At 40.0% G+C, this 25926-nt stretch overlaps 1 protein-coding gene across 2 annotated transcripts in view; it reads right to left on the minus strand.

Annotated features, from left to right (window-relative positions):
- GRM8 (glutamate metabotropic receptor 8) overlaps positions 1 to 25926 on the minus strand; it is a 481798-nt gene that overhangs the window by 367130 nt on the left and 88742 nt on the right. For both annotated transcript variants that reach the window (XM_038385376.2, XM_043495863.1), the window contains exon 3: positions 5624 to 5840. In XM_038385376.2, coding sequence (XP_038241304.1) covers positions 5624 to 5840 — 217 coding nt within the window. The remainder of the gene's footprint in view (positions 1 to 5623; positions 5841 to 25926) is intronic.

Consider the following 25926-nt stretch of genomic DNA (forward strand, 5'->3'; position numbering starts at 1 on the left):
ACACACCTTTTGGCCAACTCCAGTCATAAAGATGACTTGACCCTCCAGTCACACTGCTTTAGAGAGTTCCATCCCTTCTGGGGCAATGGAGTCCTCTAAATGAAATCCAACAAAATCCCAAAACCAAAGGATTCAAATGGGATCAGTATCCAACCCCCTTCTTTCCAGGCAGACCCCAGCTGCAATGGCCTGTCTACCCACTAATAGGTATCTAGGCTCCAGTCAACCAATCCAGTCTAGGCTCACCCTTCTACAAAAGTGCTCTGGGCAGCCACAGTCCTCAAACAGCTCCTGTCCCTCAACCAGGCTTCTTGCCCCAAAGTATGAGCAGCATGTCCCTTCTCCTCCCAAGCCAACCTTCAGCTTCTTCTTCTACTACTACTACTTCTTGTATTTAATGGTGTAGCAGACTCACATTCTATGACCACCAAGGGCTGGATTTCATTATGTATTGTTACAAAATCTCTCTTTTCACAGTATTTTTAAAAAATTGTAATATTGCTTTCTGGTGTCCCATATTCCTAATGCTATTAACCAGGTATTTTAGTGTGAACTTTGTCACTTTTAGGTATTTGAGTTTCTCATACAAAATCCCCCTATCGCTATTGCACTCATTACAACCCCAGAGACTGTGATCAACTATTTCTTTGACCTTGTATGTCTCACATATCCCATCATTGTATCTGTTAATTAAGTCCAAGTTACTGTTTGGGTCAGTGTACTCAGAGTAAAGCTGTCTCATTCTTTCTCTCAGGTGCTAGCAAAATGTCAGCATTTTTAATTCTAAGGCATACTTCATGACATCTTTTCCCCCTTGTTTCTTTTGTCCATACTTCCTGCAACTCCTCTCTTAGTTCATTTTAATTAGATTTTTAGTTGCCTGTTTACTTAGAGGAATCTGTAAATTTTTGTGTTTTTACAGCATTTTTTGCTACTTTTTCAGCTACGTCTTTTTCTGATATCCCAACATGCTATTTCAATGTTTATGCCCATCTCTGCCAGTTCTGTTAGTAATACCATTTCTACTATCTGAATCCCATTTTTCATAGCCACTAGTCCTGATAGTGAATCTGACAAGATGACAACTGAGGTAGGTCACACATCTAGTATCCAGTATAATGCCAACGTTATTCTTGCCAGTTTGGCCGTCCTAGTGGTTACAAAATTTGATAGTCTTATGGATTCCTTTATTTCAAGTGTTAGGACAGAGAATGCTGGCCCCACTCTCCTGTTTTTTCCCCTCTTTAGACCCATCTGTAAATATTTAGCAATGTTTGCCCCATGTATCATTTTACATAGAGAGATTTGCTAAATTTAATACATTTAGCTCTCCTTTTAATTTCATTATATAGTTCCACATTTATATCGGGGGTATGATTTTACATCCAGAGAGCCATGGAAAATGCATTATTTGCTCATTTCTTTTAGGTCTTTCTTTTCTCTTAGTTGCTTTGTCTATACTTTAATTCTCTTCACGTGAAGTATTTTGGGGTCCCCCCACCCAATGTTGTCCACTGAATTCCCAGTATTCTTCATACATTTGTCTAGTGTTTCCATCTTCCCTGTGACCTTTTGGGAAAAGATGAATTCCGGTAACTTCATTCTTAACACAACAGGCACTTCACCAACTCCTGTCTTCATTACACACAAAAATGTTATGATGAGGTAATGCCTGGGCTTTGAGTGAGTCTAGCTTCCTGGGTTCATTTTTGATGCTGAACTAAACATGTGGCATCCATGCTCAATGTTTGGTATTATTGACGCTCTATAAAGCATTACCATTGCTTTCTTATCAGTGCCCCAGGTGATTCCAGAGACAGTGTTAAGTAGACCGAGTTTACGATTATATTTATCTACAATATTTTCAGTGTGATCCTTCCATGTTACTTCGTTATCAAATGTCACACCCAGGAATTTGTAGCTTTTAACTATGCCTATTTGCTGTCCATAGAGACACAGTTTCCAATCTTTTTTAATTTTCATTTTATTGAATATCATTCCTTTAGATTTGCTTATTGAAAATGTAAATGCCCTCCTGTTTCCCCATTCCGCACTTTTCCTAAGTGCTTAATTAATTCACTTTTCAGTTATTTCCTGATTTCTATGTTTAGTCCCTTCGGCATAGTCATCTGCAAACAAGGAAAAGCCTACTTCTGCACTCATCCTTTTTGGGAAATCATTCATTTATCATTACATTGAATGAAGTAGGGCTGATGGCACTCTGCAGAGGAGTGCCATTTGTGAATGTGTATAGAGTTGGATTTCCCTACTCTGACCTGCATAGTTCTTTTACTTAAGAAATCCTTTATCCACCAGTATACAGCCCTTAGCTGATGGGCTTTCTTTCTTTTAAATCCCACATCCTGCACAGGTGGAGTGGGGCAGGGCTAATTTAATAGTGCTGGCTGGCCGAATGTCTCCTGCCCTTAAAGTTGCAGGCCACCCTATTGCAGGATCCCACTTCTGATTAGGGCCTTTGAGTGTCACTGTACAAGGATTATTAATATAGTGTTACCAACCTTCACTATTATCTGGAGAGTCTCATATTTAGTAGTTTTCTTATAGCTCAAGGTCCTGGAGCCCAGTGATTATGTGAGCAGTTATGTTTCATTTTTAAACAAAAATGGTTCTATAGCTACAGAGAAAAGCCAATGTCAGTGGGAGAGGTAGAGGTGTCAAGGTGGGGGTATTTATATCTTGTGGAAATTCCAATATTTAAAAGTTTTAAAATCATGTAATTAGTCATAAAATGGAATATTTCATAGATTTCACTGACCTTATCTAAATATTTCAGGTTGATAAAGCCAAAACAAAATGTTTCAACTTTACCGTTTTGAATCTCATAAATTATAATATAACAACATGTGTCAAGCTTATCAAAACAAAACATTTCCATGATTTCCCATTGAAAATTTGGACAAAAATCAATACATTTCCATGAAATGTTTAGATTTTGTCCAATCAGCATTTTCTGACAGAAAAATGTTCTATGGGACATTTTTTGACTAGCTCTAGGCAGTATTTATATTCCAAATTGAACAGATTTTGACAAAGAATTTTTGAACTCTTGTGCTGTGGTTATGTTGGAAACCAAGAATGATTTCTTCTCCATCACAGCATCCATGAAGTCTTGATCAGCAGAACTGTATTAGGTAGTAAACAGCCTGATGAATGTTTACTTGGTTACAGAGACAAATGTTTATCAGCAAGAGATTTCTGTATACTCTGCAAACAAGATATCCTGAATTAGGAATGATTTGTTAGCCTCTGTGGTGGTAGAGCTATACTTGGGATGGACAAACGTAAAGTCATGTAAAGGAAGACTGAGAAAGTTATTCTATCCAGAGAGTCAATGAATTTCCTTTCAAACTAATTATACTAGTACATGGCAGGGAGACTGCATTTCTATCTAATACACACACACGGGATATAGGTCAAACGCCCATACTGTTTCACTTAGATCTAGTAACTTCCTTTGAAACCACTGGCAGAGAGAGTTGCTGTTAATGTGCCTGTGGCCCCTGGCAGATACACAATACTACTTAAAAAGAAAAGGAGTACTTGTGGCACCTTAGAGACTAACAAATTTATTAGAGCATAAGCTTTCGTGAGCTACAGCTCACTTCATCGGATGCATTTGGTGGAAAAAACAGACAGATTTCCACTCTATACGGCTAAATTCAGTGCCTTGCATAATGACAGGTTTCAGAGTAGCAGCCGTGTTAGTCTGTATTCGCAAAAAGAAAAGGAGTACTTGTGGCACCTTAGAGACTAACAAATTTATTAGAGCATAAGCTTTCGTGAGCTACAGCTCACTTCATCGGATGCATTTGGTGGAAAAAACAGACAGATACAAATGCATCCGATGAAGTGAGCTGTAGCTCACGAAAGCTTATGCTCTAATAAATTTGTTAGTCTCTAAGGTGCCACAAGTACTCCTTTTCTTTTTGCGAATACAGACTAACACGGCTGCTACTCTGAAACCTGTCATTATGCAAGGCACTGAATTTAGCCGTATAGAGTGGAAATCTGTCTGTTTTTTCCACCAAATGCATCCGATGAAGTGAGCTGTAGCTCACGAAAGCTTATGCTCTAATAAATTTGTTAGTCTCTAAGGTGCCACAAGTACTCCTTTTCTTTTTGCGAATACAGACTAACACGGCTGCTACTCTGAAACAATACTACTTGAGTCACTCTGTACTATTCTTTCCAATAGGAAGTATTAAGTGATTATGAGATGCAAGGGTTCTCTCATGTGTGAATCCTGCCGCATTTTCAGGTGCTAATGGAAATCCACATTGCATCACTGGCAAAGAATGTTCTGCTATTAGTGCTTAGTGTGAAATTGCACTATTGTCTTTTGAAAGCAGACATCACCAAAGTCAACCATGCCTTGGTCTCCTCTTGATCAAATAATTGGAAGGTACTTTACTTGGGTTGACATATGAATACCACTTGAAAACTTCAGAGTATACTCAATGAAAGTGGTGTAGTTACTTACTGATGGTTCTCACATGGATCATTATATACTGTATAAATCCAACACATTTCAGGTTGTTGATCCATAAGGCCCTCCATGATTTGAACCCTGGGTAGCTAGGAGATGCCTCTCCCTTGTGCCTTATCTAGACAGCTGGGAAATTCAAGCTGATGGTCTCTAGATCTGTATGTGGAAGTTGGGGACAGGTTGGAACTCCTGCTCTAGAATTCTCTTCTCCCCGTCCCCCCACAATTTGTCCTGACAAAGTCAGAGTTTGTTGAGCTTCAAGGCATTCTACAAGCCCAATAAATTAATCCATGCTATATGGGGAGGAATAGCAAAGCTGTTTGAAGTTTTTGTACAGAAGGGGTGTTATTTGTGTTAGTTAACATTGGTTTAGTTGGTGAAACATCAATACCAGACATCTACTTCTCTCTCCTTCATACCACCTATTACTCCCCTCCATGGAGTCTAAAATCCATTGCTCCTGAAAAACAGCCAATTTTGCAGGCCAGAAATAACTACTACACTGAGGAAAGATGAAACAGACCTTAAAAATACTCCTCATCATATGCCAATGTTTATATAACACATTTCATGCTGAAATAAAAACAACCAGGGTATATCTTTGTACTTTATAGAATTTTTAGAGCAGCAAGATTAAAAACGCCATGAACAACAGTGAGAAAGATTTGCCAGGACTTTGGGGTCACAAGATTAGGATTTTCTAAAAACAACTCGATCATAACCTCTCTGGCTACAGTCCAGTTGCCATTTTTTTTAAAAAGGATGACAATTTGCTAATATAAGTTTCAATCTAAAATGACCATATTATAGCCCATTTATCAAACCTGTAGAGTCTCTAATTTGTCAAAGAGCTTCTCTTTCCAAAGTGGGTGATCTTTTTGAATTTCTTACCTTTGTCAGGAGCTCTCCTTCCTAAATAAGCCCCAAAGTGTCACCTTGACAAACCCATTAACAGCAAAATCATTCATAATATTCTCCACTTCTCTCAATAATACAGTCTAGGTCATGCATCTGTAGGAGCTCTAATTATCCCACATAGACCAGACAGTGTTTCGTGATGCTCAGACTTTGTAACCTGTCAGCTATCAATACAAAATTTGATAAAAGTACGCTTACCAATTTCCCTCGAGATCTGAGTAAATGCTTCTACGCCACTCTCTCCATAGTTTCCCTCTGAAGCCAGTGTTGACACATAGTTCCATCCAAGTGCTGTCACAATATCGACCATGGCTTGGGCTTGATATGAGTCAGGTGGAACCACTCGAGAGAAAAAGTCATACCTGGTGTTATCACTTAATTCTGGAGCTGTAGATGCATAGCTGATTTGAGGTATCTGCAAACAAAATGACAAGTAATTCAAGCCAATCTAAAATAATTTTCAGTTTAAAATAGATTATGCACAGGAGCAGCACAGATCTGAATATCTTGTCATAATTAAAGCAACTAATCAGAAACCATTTCATATATTGTAAAATGTCAGTTAAGTTTCATTTTCATTAAGGTTTTTTCCCCCAGTGAATAATGAATTCTGTTATTCCCCAGATATCATGAGTCATGACTCCTGATGACACACCAGAACAACATTTTTCCCCATTCCAGACATATTAAGAACTGATGCAAAAGTGAAGGAAGAAAGGAGGACTTGTACAATTCACAAATCAAGAAAAAAGGTCACATCTTTGAGAAGCTTAATGTTTAAATGTTAAATTTCTTCCAACTATAAAAGTAAGATTTTTTCCCTATTTCATAAGGTTTGTCTCGTTCACTTTTTGTTTTGATTTTTCATGATTTAACACGACATCATTCATAGCATCACACAAGAATACAAAGCCTAAGTAATTGGGTTATGCAGGAAGATCTTTTTAAAAAAAAAGATATTAGATTTTCGGAAATAGATATAGGAAAAATTAGGGCCTTAGTGACTTTAGACAGCCTGTTATCACAATTATTTTGCATGCAGAGAGCAGAAGAGATTTTAAATAAGTGCAAAACAATATGGTTATGCTATTTCTGAGGACTAGTTAAAATATTTAAAGAAACTTTGCTTTTATGCATTTAGAAAGTGTTCAGTCATAACTTTTCTTTCTGACCTAAGTAAAGTTTGGGTTCAGTCATAACATTGCTTTCTGAACTAAGTAAAGTTTGGGAAGGTTAAGAAGTTATTGTCTAGAGGTAACGTTTATTGTCAATTCTGTTGCATAAATATTTATTTGGTGAAAAAAATGATAATTAATGTTTTTGATATTTTATAATGAGTATGATTTGAAAACAGTGATGATGGGATACACTTGAAATATTCACCAACTAGTCATGAAAGTTACCAGAAAATACTTTGAGTGGGGAATGTGGAATACCAGCTAATTACCCCAAAATTATTGTCTGAGGGCCAATGAAATATTGTGTCATTAGCACAAGAAGGAAGGATGATTTTGTGATTAAGGCAAAAGGAATGGGATTTAGGAAATCTGGTTTCTTATCCCGGCTCTATCAGAGGATTTATGTAACTTTGAGCAAGTTACTAAATCGCTTCTTACTTAAGTTAGCCTTCCCTTCCCTCTGCTGTTTTTAAGGTCTAGTCTGAAAGGCAGGTTACTAGTTGACTGAGGGAGAACAAAGCCATTTAGAAGATGGGCAGAAGAACAAAATAATCTCAAAAATATAAGATACAGGTGATCTCTCAAAGAAAATGCTACTATCAACAAAGCAAAGCTCCATCAACTGAAAGGAAATACAAATTCCTTCATGGAATGTTCTGAAACATTTCTAGCACTTTAAAAAGCAAAAGGTAGATACCCACTTGTAAACATGTTTGTTATATTTGCCATTTTGCTCTGTGAAAAGTTACATTTATCCATGGGGGGGGGAAGGAATAGGGGAAATACAGCCTTGATCATTGGTTTCCTCATGTTGGATCTCAGAATGCCACCTTGCAAATCCTCAGGGGAGGCTTCTTCATTGAACAGTTACTCAGTGGTATTCATCATAGCACCACATCAGTAACCGCTGATAATTTTAATCTAGCGATGACTTTGTTGTTACAAATCCTAGGAGTAGGACCCATACCACTTATAGCCATTAATTTCCTCAGTTCTGGTTTCCCTTCAGATATAAGGCAAATGTCAAATCCTAGCAACATGTTTGTTTGGGAGCTGATGGTGTCATGCAGTGACATGAGGTTTCAGCCCAGACAACAGAGATATGCTTTGTGCATCCCTGATTGAGCCACTGGAAAAGCCAGAACCACCAACCATTTTCCAACACATAATAGAATTTATTTTAGGAGAGGGGGCTAGACTAATAAAATTATGAGACTGTAAAGAAAACATACATGAATAATGAACCGAAATGAATACACTTTGGCCACGAAGAACCTGAACCAACATTTGCTGAAGTCAACAAAAATCTTTCCACGGATTTCAATGAGCATTGAAATGGGCCCCATGTTCATTGTCTGACACAGAAGGGTACAGTGCAATGTTGCACTAACAGAAATACTTAATGAGCTTGATTCTCCACTGCCTTACATCGTGCATACCCATTTACAATGGTGCAAAGTGGTGTAAAATGCCACCATTTTGATTTGGCAGTGTTTTAGTGCCAACTTTACACAGATGTAAGTAACTATGACAGCTCAACGGCAAGGAAGAACTAGGCTCACTCTAGCCACTTAGCCATGAGACAAAAAACAGCCTAAAAGTCAAGAACACTTAAATAAAACACTCTTAAAACTCTTTTCCTGAATCATTAGATGTCTCCCCTGTTTCTTTTTCTATTAACCTCTCAGGACGGAGTCCCTGAACAAAGCTATTATTCAATTTTCTTCTCCCCAAAAGTTCATAATTTCTATGAAGGACTATATTGTAGATTTTCCTTAATAAAAGTCTATTTTGGTATTTTGAAGTTACAAGGACAAAAGAATTAAATGTGTAGCTTCACACTCTTATTTTCAGAGGGAAACAAACTCTTTGTTTCTTGTAACCTGAACTTTTGTTTACAGGAAATCCATTAATGTGGCTAGACAGCTCAGGTGCTTTCAAATACAGAATTAAGAGGTCTGAGGTTTGGGGGATGTTAAAAGAGAAAAAAAAGTAGCTAAAAAGACACACTAACTCTTTTTCAACAAAATTCAAAAGAATGTTTAGCATGCAAGCAAGTTGTTAGAATGCACTGGATCAATAAACCATGAACTAAGAATTTATACTTTAACTATAACAACTCTGATTATGGACTGTAGATTTAATAAACCATATTTTACATATCCCTAGAACATTTTTACATAACAAAGCACAATGCTTCCTATGCAAAGAGCTGTTATGGTCTATCAATTCAGTAATATATATTTTCAAAACTTCCTAAATATGGTTTGTATCTACACATAGATACTACTTGTAACTAGGGTAAAAATCTGTGTTTTGAAAGAGACCTATGGGGATTTTTTCTTATATTTATCCTTTATTATCCTTTAAAATTTAACACAAATACATGTAATAATATCCACATTGTATTCATACAATATGCAGTCCTAATAATTGTGGGACAATAGTTTGTTTTTTGCTTTGCTTTTTAAGAAAAAAAATGAATAAATGATTGCATAACTATGCTGAAGTCAACTGTAGGGCTGTTTTACAACCTGCCAAAAGCTATACTTTTTAACATGATGATGATGCTCCCATCCTAACTGATGGGATAGTGCCCCCATGCCACCCCCATCTGCCTGCCCCATCCCGATTTACTGTGAGTCAGATTCTGCCACTTTTACTTGGGGAATGGGGTAATATTCCATGTGCATAATGGTAACAGAACTGAGTCCTCTGAAAGAAGGAGACACACATGGGGGAGCCTTACTATAGAATTTGTTAGCTTGGGCTGGTTTAAGTCACAGCCTTAAAGTTATTTAACTACATATATTTCTATGTTCATTCCTAAGTATTTTGTTAGTTAAAGCTATACTGTACCGTTTTGAAAGACCCACAGGTTTTAGTATGTATGGTCTTGATCCTGCAAAATGCTGACCTACTCCTCCTGAAAATACCAGCCACCCTCACATCAGCATGGGCAGGACAACATTTAATGCCTTAGGCAGCTATCAGAGATACCAGCGAAAGTCTTATCCCATTAGATGAAGAAGACACATGTGAAAAAAGGAGCCTCTTCTTAGTGCCAGGAGCGTAAGACCAGTGCCTTTTATTTATTTTCAGGCAAGTGGTGATCCACATCTAGTGTCCTCCACAGAAGGAAGATTCACCACTTTCTGATCCAGGGACCACTGAATAGGGAATGTTACTAATGGGTTTATTCTGGTGTTCCCAACATAGGGTCCAGACTAACCTAAGGGAGGCCCAGGATAGAAAAGAATAGTATGGAAAACTGCAAGACCCTTAATTCTGTGCTTCTCCAGTGCAAGTGTCCAAGTTGCTCCTAAAAGTCCTTCCCCTCTGCACCTGTTCAATTCAAGTCTTGGACAAACGTTCAGTGGGTTCTTGCCCACTAGATCTGTCAATTTAAAATACGGTATTAGTCAAAGCTTTCATATGAAATCTCTCTAGATCCTTTCAGGCAAAGACAGATGACTTGTGAGCAGTTTACCAGATATAGGGAAGTGAATTGAGATAGAATGATCTTATAAATAGGCAGCCAAGAATCTTAAAAGTTGTTGATGAGGAGTTACACTGACATAGCTATAATAGTCACTGATGCAGCTGACTTCCATCCTGTTCCCAGTATATCAGCAATGACACATTAAAAGTAGTTATTATAGCTAACATTGTTGGCAACAGTTCAATTTCAACTGGCATTTTGCTACCTACTAATAAACAAAACAATTTTGCTAAGGAGTATAAATGCTTAGATAGAATTTTGCATAGTCAAACATTTTCATGTTGGTGATTTCTCATGTTTTATGTCTATCATTAATCATTAAAAGCCTTGTCTTTTCAAAATTATTACCACCACTTCTGTACAGAAGAGCTTTGTGAGCACAAAAGCCTCACTGAAGTGAAATAGATCCTTAGGGCCTAGATATTGAACACTTGCGGGATGAGAGCCGAGGTCACTGTCTTCCAGCTATTAGTCACATCTGCAAATTGCCATCCCTCAGATTATCATTTTAGTCTGCCTTCACTGAAGAAAAGCATCCATGGTAAAGTAGTGTTAAATTCACTTGGTATGGATAATCAAGACTCAAGAGTTTGATCTGTGCTAATACTATCTCATGTTGTGATCAAACAAGGTAAGCAGGATTATGTGTTGTTTTACTACTATGATCAGAGATCTCAAATCAACATTTTGGAGATGCAGTAAGTTTTACTAGTGATTCAGTAGGGGACATTCTTTCCATTCAGACAGTAGTAAACCAGTCTCCCTATGCAACTGCAACAGGGTCATCTCATTTGCTGCTATAGCTTGGTAGCAGGGAAAGAAGGCAACCCTAACCCATCTGTGAAGAGGTTGGCTCACCACTTCTGAGGCATCAGCTTGTAAAATGAACTCCTGAGGAGACGGAACTGAACAGGACAGACTCTTTACATAAAAGGTCTTTCAACATCTGAAAGGCCTTTTCACAGGCCTTGACCAGTGCACCTTCTTGGGGCTCCTGTCCTTAATTAGGTCTGTGAGAGGGGTTGCTACTGTTAGAAACCCAGGAATAAATCAGCAGTAGCAGCCTGTGAGCCCCAAAAACCTTCAGACTTGCTTTTTCGTGGCTGGATATGGGCATGCTTTGAGAGCCTGGAGGTGAGGCCAGGCAGCTCTGCACACTGCCTCCCCTGCAGGCACCAGTCCCGCAGCTCCCATTGGTGAATGGGAGCTGCAAAGCCAGCACTCTGGGAGGAAGCAGCATGCAGAGCTGCCTGGCCAAACCTCCCCCTAGGAGTTGAGCCCTTGGCCCTCCAGTCAGGTCACTTCCAAGTCTCTCCTTGTAACAATCTTGGTGTTCATTAAAGCACAAACCAGTGAATGGGAAAGGAATAAAACTTTAATAAAACAGACTGTAGTAAACTGCTGCACACAGCCATGTGGTGTTCCCAAATCCTGCCTCCAGGGCACGTCTCCAAATTCCTATGTTCATAATACTGTCCATTATGAGGGAGCATCTCTAAATCATAATCTTCTACAAACATATCTCTACACTCCCATTCTGGGTAATCCATAGACAGAAAGCAAGGGAAATTAACACAAACAAACTGAGTTAGTGATAGAGAGGGGAATGCCTCCCTCTCAGGGTGTATCAGGATTAGGGCACCCCTTCCCCCAGGGAGAGACCTTCAGGCAGTTGTTGGGGAAGCTCCTGGCTTTCCTCAGCAGCTGAGGGATGAAGGTGTGGTGTCTTCCCTGGTCTGGCCACAAATGAGTTGTTCTTCTCCCCTTTTAACTCCTCCTCCAGCCTGTGCATGCCTTGCAGGTGTGGTGGGCCAGGGCAGGGCTGGCTGAACCCACAGAAGTTCCTTAACAGCTTGTTGTCCAGTGGGAAGTTTGTACACTCTATCACACCATCTCACACTTAAGTAATGCAATCTCTGGCCCTGGAGCAAGGCAATAATCTAGGTTGTCCCTCCAAACTCCCCTGGATTCCAAAGATTCCTTCTTCCCTACAAACACATTCCCTCTTCCTGAAGGGGATCACCCCGGAGTAAAGCAAAGCTTCCAAAGCATAGCACAAGCAGTTTCTGGATCTTCTGTTTTTAGAGGGAGACTAAAGCTTTCACAGGCTGGAAAATAAACATCTCTGAGATCCTTTCCTTAAAAAGGAGACTAAAAACCCTCAGAGGGGCTGAATGAAAAAAACAAAAATGAAAAACCAATGCCTACACAGGCTTTTAAACCATCTGTACTCACCTATCAATAGCCATTGATACCTGCTTCATGATCATTTCACCTCTGTCATTAAAAATCTCGTGTCAGGTTAAAAATTGTATTTTAAAAGACCTTACCTCTGTTACTCATGACAATTCTGATTTTTAAAAGCTAAGATAATTGTACTGTCCTGATTTACTTTTCATGTTGTGTTTGGGCTTTTCACTCAGCCTGAAAAATAGTCTCACCAGTGTCACTGCTGTGTACTCATCTTTTGTTTCTCACGCAATATAACATTATCAGTGCTCCATTGCTTGAATTGTAAACATTGAAAGGGTGGGGGTTTGCTTTGGTTTTTACATCAGTTTCCACAGAAATTAAAGAAAAATTGATTGTAACCATGCTGCCTACCCAGTCTGGCTCCAGGCTAACCCCTCATTCAGGTTGGATCCCCCAACCTTCTCAGGCCAAGTCTCTTTCCAGGCACAGTTTTATTCTTCAAATACAAAACTTAGGCAAAATGTCTAAAACAAAAACAGTCCCTGTGCCCACAGTGGGCTACAGCTTTCAGGGCTTCCCCTTTATTTCTCAGTGCTGAAAGGAGAACACACTCTTCAATGCGCTTTAGGGTTTGTAGATGCCAGTGTGTCTGAAACCTAGAGAGGAGCCAAATTTGACTTGACGATGCCCTTTTACATCTTTCTGAAAGGGGCTGAAGAATCTCTTTGCTCACATGAGACCCTTGTCAGGAGTAACTTCTCCTGCCCAGGATAAGACCACTCTCTTAGGACTCCACACACCCATAGGTATGGGGCTGAGGTAGATCAGCGAAGCAGCCTGTGGTAATACCACTGGAAAAAGTGTGACCACAGCATCAACACAGACCCTTCCCTCTAGGATGCCTGGCGTGTCCTGCTCCATAGACATCTATGATCTGTAATGTTGAGAAGTATGGCCCCCTGCAAACTCCAGGGACCACAAAACCCTCCTCCCATTACGAGACACATCTACACTTCAGGTTTCCTTTTATGGGTTTTACAGCAGGAGCAGGTAATCTGTCCCAAAGATTTTTTAGCAATGGATTCCCTGTTGGTAGAGCATTTATACGTACATTTTAGAAGTACAGATATTGGCTGTTCATCTAAATTGAGATGTGTGACATAACTGGCAGGATACCCATCAACCACAGAAGTAATTTGGGTGTCCAATAATGCATCTGGTTCAAGAAGTCATTATACATTTACTATGAAAAATATTTTACCAATATTAGCTAGAGCAAAAAAAGTTATGCCCTGCATCTAAATGACTGCAATTTAAAAATTTAAAATTTTAGAAAAAATAAAGTTTAGTATTTGAAAAGTGAAGTACAAAAGTATAATCTATATGCTGCCATTAGCTGGTTCTAAATCACTCTGATTCCCATTAGTTAGCAATACACACTGCCCTGTTTCCTGTGAACAGTAATATCTTGTACATCAGTAGTTAATGGTCAGCTACTTTCAGGTCCTCTGGAAGGTCCCTATGCACTTAAGTGTTGCTGTGTAAAGATAACATTTATGCTAATATAGAATGTCAGGCAATTAAACCTTTGTTCTTTATCAGTAGAACAAAAATATTTTTCTCTAAAAAATGAGGATATGATTCATAACAGTTTATTTTGAAACTCCAATAAAATTTGTCAGTTTGCACTTGGACACCCCCATGAGAGAAGAACAGTTTTAATGTGCTAGGTGCCTCACAGTAAACAGAAGGCAATGAGGTTCCTGCCCTGAAGAGTTTCCATGTAAGGACCTGATCCCTCTTTCCTCACTGATGTACCATACTTGCTATTAGTGCCATTAATTATGCATTAGCCTCTTCTTATTGTTCTGTTGCCCTCCTCCTCATCTCCTCTATGGTCCAGTTTTTGCACCCTTATTCATATTGAATAGCACCTTACAGCTCTGTTAGTCCCAGGAGTTTCAGGACATAAGTGACAGCAAAAAATTCAGTAAAGGCTCGTGGGTAGTTTGGTGGGGCAGGGCATTTGTGTGCATGTGTATAGATGTTGTTGGCATCGCTTGTGCAGGCATCATGAAGATGTATATCATGCTTTGTCACATCTTATATGTTTTTGAGGTCAGAAGTGTATATCATTACTACATTTCTTTTCATTATCTATTCTCTTGCCTGGCCTCCCTCCAGCTGTCTTGACTAATGGCTAACCCCAGGTGTCCCTAAACCTGAGCAGGTGTCAGCTTCTAGATGCAACACTCTTGTTTGCATGAGCACAGAGCAGAATTAAGACTATTAATGGTTGTTTGCTGATGACAGTGTTATTATTTCTATAGATGTCCATGTCACATCACAGAACAAAAGGAAAAACATACTCCCTGCCCAAAAGGCCTTACATGCATAAGACCAATCATCCACATCCTTACTCACATCAGTAGGTTTACTCAAATAGATAATGGTCTGCCAGATCAGGCTCTTTATAAAATTAAGATAAACTTATTGAATTTAATATGGGTAATTGTTTTGCAGGCTGTGGGTAGCAGAAACTAAGATACTTAGCACCATCTGAGTTTTATCCATTAACTAGAAAGTACCTTTTTTTAAAGTTTAATAAGTGACACTATGGCAAGGCATGTTAGTTTTCATCATCCGCTGTGCCAACATGGTATAATAGGATATAATCAAGAAGGTTATCTTGTACAATATGAAGTGTTAAAAATTTGGAAAGTAGTTTTTTTCTAATGGGTTGAAGTAGGTCAGGGACTCATTAGAAGTCATTATTCGTAATTACGCACAAGGGATACCACAAAGGAATATAATTTGATACCAGAATCTTGAATCCTATGTAAGATGCAGCATCTACAAAACAAATCAACCAATCCTGAAACATACATGTTGTGCACTCCATACACTTTATGAAAATATGCTTATGAATGTGAATATGATGTAACTGGAATATGCTTTATGCAAAAGGTCTCTTGTAAGGTATCATTACAAAGCTTATAATCTATGGAGTGTGTTCATCCTCCTTGTTTGCATGTATTATTTCTATGTCTGGAGTTAAGAGAATAAGATATAAACTTGTATCACTGATGTAAACATATTAAGTGGAGGCCATTAAGGGTGCTCCAGAAACAATCAGTTGTAAATGGCTTAAGTTACTTGAAAACCTTTCTGTGTATGTGTGGGCCAGCTCATGCAGAATGGAGACTAGGGGTCTTACAGTGGCATGTGACCATGTCACCTGATAATGAAATCCATCTTAAATCTGGTACTTTTCTATTTAGAAGGAGGGGTAGGGACCCAGAGAGACAAAAGATTCCTGCCTTGTGCCAAAGCTATAAAAGGGGTAGAGCAGGACAAAGGGGTGGCCAGTCATGAGAAAACCCCTGTTTTCCACCTAAGATGTCTGCTGGAACTAACAAGGACTGTACCAGGGGAAAGGATTGGGCCCAGAAAAGGAAGGAGTCTAGTCTGTGAAAGAAGCTTATTGGAACATCTCTGAGAGTGAGATATTACCTGTAATCAGTTTCTTAATGTATTAGGCTTAGACTTGCATGTTTTTGCTTTATTTTGTGTGGTGACTTACTTTGTTCTGTCTGTTATTACTTGAAACCACTTAAATCCTATTTTTTATACTTAATAAAATCACCTTTGTTTATTAATGAATCCAAAGTAAATGATTAATACCTGGGGGAGCAAACAGCTATGCATCTCTCTCTATCAGTGTTATAGAAGCTGGACAATTTAAGAATTTACCCTGTATAAGCTTTATACAGAGTAAAATGGATTTATTTGGGGTTTGGATCCCATTGGGAACTGGGTGTCTGGGTGCTGGAGAGGTGACCTGCTGAGCTGTTTTGGGGGGTATGGCCCAGACCCTGAGTCTATGATGCATTAGGCTAGTATTTCAGCCTCAACAAGGCAGGGTTCTGGAGTCCCAAGCTGGCAGGGAAAACGGGCTCAGAGGTAGTTTCAGCACATCAGGTGACAGTCCCATGGGGGTCTCTGTGACTGAACCCATCACACATGTCTCTACGCTCTGTGATGTACTTAAGGGGAAAACATTAAAAAGGTATTTATGTATTATGCACATTTTTACATCTGAAGCAAATATTGTCACACTGTGCACTGCTATGGAACTCCAGGAGGATGAAAATCCATCTAAGGACAGCTTGAACTGTCAGTGTTCTATGCAACAAAAAAAATCTATTGATAAATGTTTAACGATGGCATTTTCCCAGTAAGGGAGCTCCATTGATATATTCACATCACTTTATATCATGTCTCTTGCCTCTCTGAAAACCAGCTACATTAAGTTATCCTTCCATCTGTAAGCAACTTTCTAAATATTTTAAACCCAACTGAGGTTTAAACTCAGCCTCTGTATGATGAGATGAAGAAACTGTAGATCAAATGGATAATATTCATGCTGAAATCAGAGCACATGGGGAGGAGATTTGAGCTTGGGAATGACTTAATTCTTCTATTGCCATTTCACACATTCTTCAATCAGTAGATCAAACAGGAAACTAAGAATGGCCAGACAGCCTTAGGGACTTCTTAACCCATTCAAATTCCTTTTTCTACTTATTGGGTGGGGGGGCAGACTTAATTATGTGTATCGGTTTGTTCATCTTGCTCAGAACTCTGAGCTCAGTGAGAGCTCTGATATTTCAAAGCACTCTCAGCTGTATTTACGTCATTAGGGTCTGTCAAGTTACCCACTTTTTCAAGAAGTGTAATTTCTTGTGATGAATTATGAGAATATATAAAGAGAGATCAGTCTCAGGATGAGCTAGCACCGCTACTTTTCTAATTCAGGGACAATAAAGTAACGTGGTAGCTGGAAAACTGGATTCAGCTCCAGTCGGCTCTCTCTTTTTAAATTCACTTGCTAATTAGTACTATAGAGTCTATAGCTAGTAACTTAAGGGATTTAGGATCTCGGATTGTCCGCTGGCAGTTTATCAACTTAAGAGAACATTCTGAAGAAGGGGGAAATCCCTTGCTTTATAGGCAATTCTGTTTCTTTTAGTCAATAGAAGAATGAGCTGCCCTGGTGGTTCTATTGACTAGGTGCCAAATTCAGCTCTTCAGTAGCAAGGGAGTCTCCACTGAAGTCAGTAGGAGTCGCACACACCTATGCCAGTGACTAAAGTTGATGTACTGACCCTCTTGCTGCTACCAGATCCCTATCAGAGACTGGAAAATTTCTGGAGATAACCATTAGGATGATTGTCCTTTCTCTTCCCCAGCCCTCACCTCTCCTCCCACCCTATAAAAGTGAAAACAGATTTTGTATCATTTTCACACACTCTTGATCATGAACTATTGGCTAGGTGGCAGTTGTTGTGGTACAGTAGTATTGAAGAAAATATAACTGGGGGAGGTGGGAGAGAATTATAAGTGAGGGTGAAAAACATAAATAAGGTGTTAGTATTAAATCAAGTCAGATCATTCACTTTTAAAGAAGTGTTTGAACCTTTAAGGGACAATATACTCCCTTAAATGCATTGTAGTTGCCTCCTAGCTTCCCCAGCTAGCACTTTTACACAGATATAACAACCATCATCTTGGCTGTTGCCATGGATTGAAGAGCTAAAGTCTGAGCTTCTATGGTTTGAGGTACAGGACTAATAAGGGACAGCTATTTAGGCACCTAAAGATTCAGATAGCAACTGTAGTAAATCCCACTAGGCACTAAGCAGGGTAAGTGCCTAATTCCAATTGACTTCAATAAGAGTTAAGTACTTAACTCACTTAGATGAGTAGGGGGATTTTCAGACATGCCTATCTTCAGATGCCTAAATACCTATGTAAATTTGGCTTCAAGTCCTCTAACTATGAGCTGTAGCACACTTACAGTCAAAAAAATTAGTATATTACACCCAAAAACTGAAACATTTTGATTTCTTTCATGTAATTCAAAACTTTTCTGTGACTTTTTCAAAGTTTTTTGCCTCTTTGAAAAATCCCTGCTTCTCACCACTGAGAAGTAAACACCAAATTTAAAAAAATAAATAAAAACCAACAACCTACAACCAAATAAGAATGGCAGCATTTCACACACAGTTTGCACTCACTGTGCCCTGGGGAAATGATTACAGCTACTCTGTGACAAGAACTGTACAGAAAGGAAAGAGTTAATATTTACCAATCCTGTCTGGATAGCAGAGTCTCGCTATATGTATTCAGAGCTAGCTGTACATCTATAGCATGGTTGTGTTTACAAGTTAAAAGAACATTCTATATGTCACTCAAGGTTCTAAACCCACCAATCAGCTTTGCCTCATGTTTTTCTGTATCAGCTTGTTCCTTTCTTATCTCTGCTTTGGATACCACTTTCTAGGCGCCAAGGGTCTGTGAAGCCTTGTTCCCTGCTTGTACAGGATGTAAAATGAATGCATCTTGTCTCTGACAGATTTAGTATTTGCCTGTGCCAAGATCGGAATTCAGCTATGCAAAGTGTTGTGGGATACATACCTGAGCATGGGTGAGCGGGAATAAACAGCATTGTGGGGAAAGCATAATAGAATTCAGTTAACACAACTACTGTACCTTATGTTCATATATGGTATAATGTATACAATATTAATATTGTGCACGGTTTCAGAGTAGCAGCCGTGTTAGTCTGTATTCGCAAAAAGAAAAGGAGTACTTGTGGCACCTTAGAGACTAACAAATTTATTAGAGCATAAGCTTTCGTGAGCTACAGCTCACTTCATCGGATGCATTTGGTGGAAAAAACAGAGGAGAGATTTATATACACACACACACACAGAGAACATGAAACAATGGGTTTATCATACACACTGTAAGGAGAGTGATCACTTAAGATAAGCCATCACCAGCGGCGGGGGGGGGGAAAGGAGGAAAACCTTTCATGGTGACAAGCAAGGTAGGCTAATTCCAGCAGTTAACAAGAATATCAGAGGAACAGTGGGGGGTGGGGTGGGAGGGAGAAATACCATGGGGAAATAGTTTTACTTTGTGTAATGACTCATCCATTCCCAGTCTCTATTCAAGCCTAAATTAATTGTATCCAGTTTGCAAATTAATTCCAATTCATCAGTCTCTCGTTGGAGTCTGTTTTTGAAGCTTTTTTGTTGAAGTATAGCCACTCTTAGGTCTGTGATCGAGTGACCAGAAAGATTGAAGTGTTCTCCAACTGGTTTTTGAATGTTATAATTCTTGACGTCTGATTTGTGTCCATTCATTCTTTTACGTAGAGACTGTCCAGTCTCTTTCTTTTTGCGAATACAGACTAACACGGCTGCTACTCTGAAACCTGTCATTATGCAAGGCACTGAATTTAGCCGTATAGAGTGGAAATCTGTCAACTTCATGAAAAAACTCGCACAGATACAGACAGACATCATCTTCCTCTCCAAATGCAAACAGATGGACATCATACCGAAAGGACTGAAGGTAAAAAATCCATTACAATCTACATACCACACAGACTATGCTAACAGCTTGTGCCACACACTCTCAAAGAAACTGCGGAACCACCTGATCAACATCCTCTACAGCAAACAGGGAAAGATTAAGAATGAGCTCTCAAAACTGGATACTCTCATAAAGAACCAACCTTCCACACAAACTTCCTCGTGGCTGGACTTTACAAAAACTAGACAAGCCATTTACAAAACACACTTTGCTTCTCTACAAAAGAAAAAGGACACTAAGCTATCTAAACTACTATATGCCACAAGGGGCCACAACAATGGTTCCCGTAACCCACCCAGCAATATTGTTAATCTATCCAACTATACTCTTAGCCCAGCAGAAGAATCTGTCCTATCTCGGGGCCTCTCCTTTTGCCCCTCCACCCCCACGAACATGATACAGTTCGGTGGTGACCTAGAATCCTATTTTCGACGTCTCAGACTCAAGGAATATCTCCAACACACCTCTGACCAACATATTAACCCACAGAGACCTTCCTGCCAACACTACAAAAAGAAGGATTCTGGGTGGACTCCTCCTGAAGGTCGAAACAGCAGCCTGGATTTCTACATAGACTGCTTCCGCCGACGTGCACGAGCTGAAATTGTGGAAAAGCAGCATCGCTTACCCCATAACCTCAGCCATGCAGAACACAGTGCCATCCACAGCCTCAGAAACAACTCTGACATCATAATCAAAAAGGCTGACAAAGGAGGTGCTGTCGTCATCATGAATAGGTTGGAGTATGAACAAGAGGCTACTAGGCAGCTCTCCAACACCACTTTCTACAAGCCATTACCCTCTGATCCCACTGAGAGTTACCAAAAGAAACTACAGCATTTGCTCAAGAAACTCCCTGAAAAAGCACAAGAACAAATCCGCACAGACACACCCCTGGAGCCCCGACCTGGGGTATTCTATCTGCTACCCAAGATCCATAAACCTGGAAATCCTGGACGCCCCATCATCTCAGGCATTGGCACCCTGACAGCAGGATTGTCTGGCTATGTAGACTCCCTCCTCAGGCCCTTCGTTACCAGCACTCCCAGCTATCTTCGAGACACCACTGACTTCCTGAGGAAACTACAGTCCATTGGTGATCTTCCTAAAAACACCATCCTAGCCACTATGGATGTAGAAGCCCTCTACACCAACATTCCACACAAAGATGGACTACAAGCCGTCAGGAACAGTATCCCCGATACTGTCACAGCTAACCTGGTGGCTGAACTTTGTGACTTTGTCCTGACCCATAACTATTTCACATTTGGTGACAATGTATACCTTCAAATCAGCGGCACTGCGATGGGTACCCGCATGGCCCCACAGTATGCCAACATTTTTATGGCTGACTTAGAACAACACTTCCTCAGCTCTCGTCCCCTAATGCCCCTACTCTACTTGCGCTACATTGATGACATCTTCATCATCTGGACCCATGGAAAAGAAGCTCTTGAGGAATTCCACCATGATTTCAACAATTTCCATCTCACCATCAACCTCAGCCTGGACCAGTCCTCACAAGAGATCCACTTCCTGGACACTACGGTGCTAATAAGCGATGGTCACATAAACACCACCCTATATCGGAAACCTACTGACCGCTATTCATACCTACATGCCTCTAGCTTTCATCCAGATCATACCACTCGATCCATTGTCTACAGCCAAGCGCTACGATATAACCGCATTTGCTCCAACCCCTCAGACAGAGACAAACACCTACAAGATCTCTATCATGCATTCCTATAACTACAATACCCACCTGCTGAAGTGAAGAAACAGATTGACAGAGCCAGAAGAGTACCCAGAAGTCACCTACTACAGGACAGGCCCAACAAAGAAAACAACAGAACGCCACTAGCCATCACCTTCAGCCCCCAACTAAAACCTCTCCAACGCATCATCAAGGATCTACAACCTGTCCTGAAGGACGACCCATCACTCTCACAGATCTTGGGAGACAGACCAGTCCTTGCTTACAGACAGCCCCCCAATCTGAAGCAAATACTCACCAGCAACCACACACCACACAACAGAACCACTAACCCAGGAACCTATCCTTGCAACAAAGCCCATTGCCAACTCTGTCCACATATCTATTCAGGGGATACCATCATAGGGCCTAATCACATCGGCCACACTATCAGAGGCTCGTTCACCTGCGCATCTACCAATGTGATATATGCCATCATGTGCCAGCAATGCCCCTCTGCCATGTACATTGGCCAAACTGGACAGTCTCTACGTAAAAGAATGAATGGACACAAATCAGACGTCAAGAATTATAACATTCAAAAACCAGTTGGAGAACACTTCAATCTCTCCGGTCACTCGATCACAGACCTAAGAGTGGCTATCCTTCAACAAAAAAGCTTCAAAAACAGACTCCAACGAGAGACTGATGAATTGGAATTAATTTGCAAACTGGATACAATTAACTTAGGCTTGAATAGAGACTGGGAATGGATGAGTCATTACACAAAGTAAAACTATTTCCCCATGTTATTTCTCCCCCCCACCCCACCCCTCACTGTTCCTCAGATGTTCTTGTTAACTGCTGGAAATAGCCTACCTTGCTTGTCACCATGAAAGGTTTTCCTCCTTTCCCCCCCTGCTGCTGGTGATGGCTCATCTTAAGTGATCACTCTCCTTACAGTGTGTATGATAAACCCATTGTTTCATGTTCTCTGTGTGTGTGTGTGTGTGTGTGTGTGTGTGTATATAAATCTCTCCTCTGTTTTTTCCACCAAATGCATCCGATGAAGTGAGCTGTAGCTCACGAAAGCTTATGCTCTAATAAATTTGTTAGTCTCTAAGGTGCCACAAGTACTCCTTTTCTTTTTGCGAATATTGTGCACGTAACACATATTAGTGGGTTGTGCCCATATATATATTGACCAACCACACTCTACATTTTACCCGCCATTCTTCACATCTCTTGCTTCTATTTTCATCCCTCTTTAACCATATCTCCATCATCACTCCTTCTTCCATCCTGCCATCTTGTTCTGTGAGATTTTGGTAAACCAGTAAAGTGCCTAAACCACTATTGCTTGTTGCTAACAGTAGCCAAGTTAGCAGGCTGTACTGAACCATTCTTGCTTCTTGCTAAAAGTAGCAAGTCAGCAGGTTGTAAATTGGTCATGCAGAGGCCTCAGAGTAATCAAGACAGGAGGGGAGGGGGTTTGGAGTGCCACAGGCAGGGCAGCTCAACCCCACGTCCTTCCTGCTGAGAATGTGGAAATTGCTGATCTATGTATTTTAGAAAAACAGGAAGTCTGTCTATATGTGCCCCCGGGAATGTTCATCAGGAACCTAAAGCATGGACATTCTGGAGGGAAAAAAAAACAAACATATCTGGTAAATTGATGACCATAAGAAAATGTCTTGCTTGATCTTTAAAAACTGCTTGCTTAACAAGTTTTCTTTAAGGGATATGTCATTGTATTACTAATGTATAAATTAGGGGGAAAGTTTGATGCAATTGGACTTCTCAGGAGGGGCTCTTCAGGGACGCTCCCTCTGGGTCCCCACTGGCAGACAGAGGTCTGGCCAGCTGAAGCCTGTTATGGTGCCACTCGAAAGCCACACTCAGCCTTGGTAATTATCGGGGGTTGGGAGTGTTTTACTAACCTGTTGCAGACGTGTGCAAGTGCTTGAGACTAAGTAAGGTTTAGCTTTAAGTGAAAGCACTCGTGTTGTCCTGTTTGTGCCAGCCATCTATCGGTCTCCCTTGATTTATTTCCTGACACCACCTCGCACAGAGTAAAAGTTACCGAGAGCTTTGGGTTGAAAGAACCCCAGGTAATAATGCGTTCTCTCCTCCTTTTAACTTCTCCCTCCATTCCTGACTCCTGATCTCCCACACCCTTCATCACTTTCCCCTCGGTCCTCCTTTCTCAGTCACAACAAACTGAAGTAATAAAGAACAGTGGCTAGTGCTGAGGTGTTGACATGTGCTTCACTGCTTCCCATCTCCAGTTCACGGATGCTCAATGTTTTCACTAGGACCAGCATGAAGGGCAGAGGGATTCTGCTGTGCTGCTGCTGAAAGATAAGCCTGGACAGGGCCACTCTCCAATGGACTACTCGCTAAGGCAGCTTCCCCCTGCACACATGCTCTTGCTGTCTGCCTGTACTGGGAGTGCCTTCATGATACCAGAGAGAACAATACGCAGTGCAGGAAGGAAGTAGTACCATATGTTCAGACCAACTCACAGAATTTCTATAAAATTCCCCTTTTCCCTATTTTCATTCAAAGAATTCCAAACCAGCTTAAACCAAAGTCAAACTACATTTATCACCCTTCAGATAGACTTTTGCTTAAGTGTGAGGCTCAGCCTGAGCAGTAGGCTGAAGGTTTCCTCCTTAGCTGTCATTCCCTTATACGTATGCGTGTGAAAGAACACGCACAAAAATAGCTTTTCAGTCATTGATTCAGGTGCACTTTTGAGGGCTTCTTTAAACATTTTGTCAAGTTAGCCTGATCCTGCCAGTCTGGCTTTGCTGGAAAGCACAAAGCAGTACTTATGAAGCTCAGACGCATCCACATGGGATGCATGTGTGTGTTCCAGTAGCCATGGGCACTACTCATTGTGATAACCTGAATGTCCTTTGCTCTGAAGAAATAGTCTGTCAAATCTCCTCTGCCTTGCTTTTGTGCGTATATGTTGGCAAATCTTGCCTCCCTCCACTCCTCTTAGGCAAGATGGAAACATACAACACATTTTGTCTTTCATCCCAGAGGATCCCAAGAATTCTGTAAACCATACACATAAAGGAAATCACATCTCTGAAATGCAACCACTTTTGGGATGGAAGTTTGTAGCCAGGCAGATGACCAGAACATGTAGCATAGCATATCAGAGGAGTGAGAAGGAATGTTGGTTGGACACCTCCACGCAAACCCCTCTCCCGATAAAAAAGTATCATGAGCATTTTCCTGCTCACTCAGAGAAGACAGAACCTCACTGTTTGAGATTGGTTTCAGGATATCCACACAGTAAATTTTATGGAATTCCTTTTCTCTACTTTTGTAGAACAAGGAGCTGTTCTGGCCCTGCTGTGATTTAAACCTGCAGGAGTCTACAACACGCTTTAACAACCTGCTAAGGTTTTGATGAATGAAGAAATTCCAGATTTCTAAACACAATTTTATCATCACTCTCTCTAAAGAGACCTCAGACAGGATAGCTTTTGCTAGTAGATACACCGTGCCAACAATCTGCATCTCTCTATGCCAACAATCTTCCTCTCTCTAAAGAAGTATTTCTGTACACAGTGCACAGTTGATCTGTATCATTTATGAATATCACAGCAGATTTTGATGAACGAACATCTTTTATTTTGAAATGCTCTTCCTTCAGTCTGTGGCTGCATATGCTAAAAGAACTCATAATAAACAAGATTACATCAAACCAAATTTAAATGTGCCAACTGCATTGAATAAATATTGGAAACATCAAAAACCCAAGTGGTAGCTTCTGAGGACAAGTCGGATTAGTAAGGCCAAGACAACCTGTGTAAATGCACATACAATTTGATTTTCACTTGCTAATATAAATTAGTCCCAAATGCATTTTTACATGTTAGTTTCACTTATCCATTTTCAGTGGTCACCATAAAACTGGTTGACATTTTTCAGAAGAAAGTTTTCCATCAGAAAATCCTGATCTGACAAGATCAAAAAATTATTGATGTGCTTCATTTTGACTTCTTTGTTTGATTTTTTATATAATAAATAATAATAGAAAAGCCTCAATGAAGCACTTCAACCTTATCAAAACTAAAAGGTTCAATAAGGCCACTTCAATATATTTGAAACAAAACATTTTAGAATTTTTCATTTTGCAGGAAGTTTCAAAATTTTGATCTTTTGTTCCAACTCAGGACAAAAGGAAATTTAGAAATGTCAGAATTTCCCACATAAAGGAAATTCTAGCTCCAGTGAATCAACTCTAGTCATCAACCTACACTAGCAAGCCTAGCCATTCATGAATGAAGTTGTTTTCTATAGACTTTTATGTCACTCAATCTTTATAAATGTATGCTACTGCTGATGCAAGTCTTTTCACGCTCCATAATACATATCCTTCAAATGAGCTTAATTTGGCTGCAGTATACTGAAACAACTATTAACAATAAAATTACTACGGAAAAATGAAAATGTTGGCTTTATA

This window comes from Dermochelys coriacea, chromosome 1, assembly GCF_009764565.3.
Source record: "Dermochelys coriacea isolate rDerCor1 chromosome 1, rDerCor1.pri.v4, whole genome shotgun sequence".
NCBI lineage: Eukaryota > Metazoa > Chordata > Testudines > Dermochelyidae > Dermochelys > Dermochelys coriacea.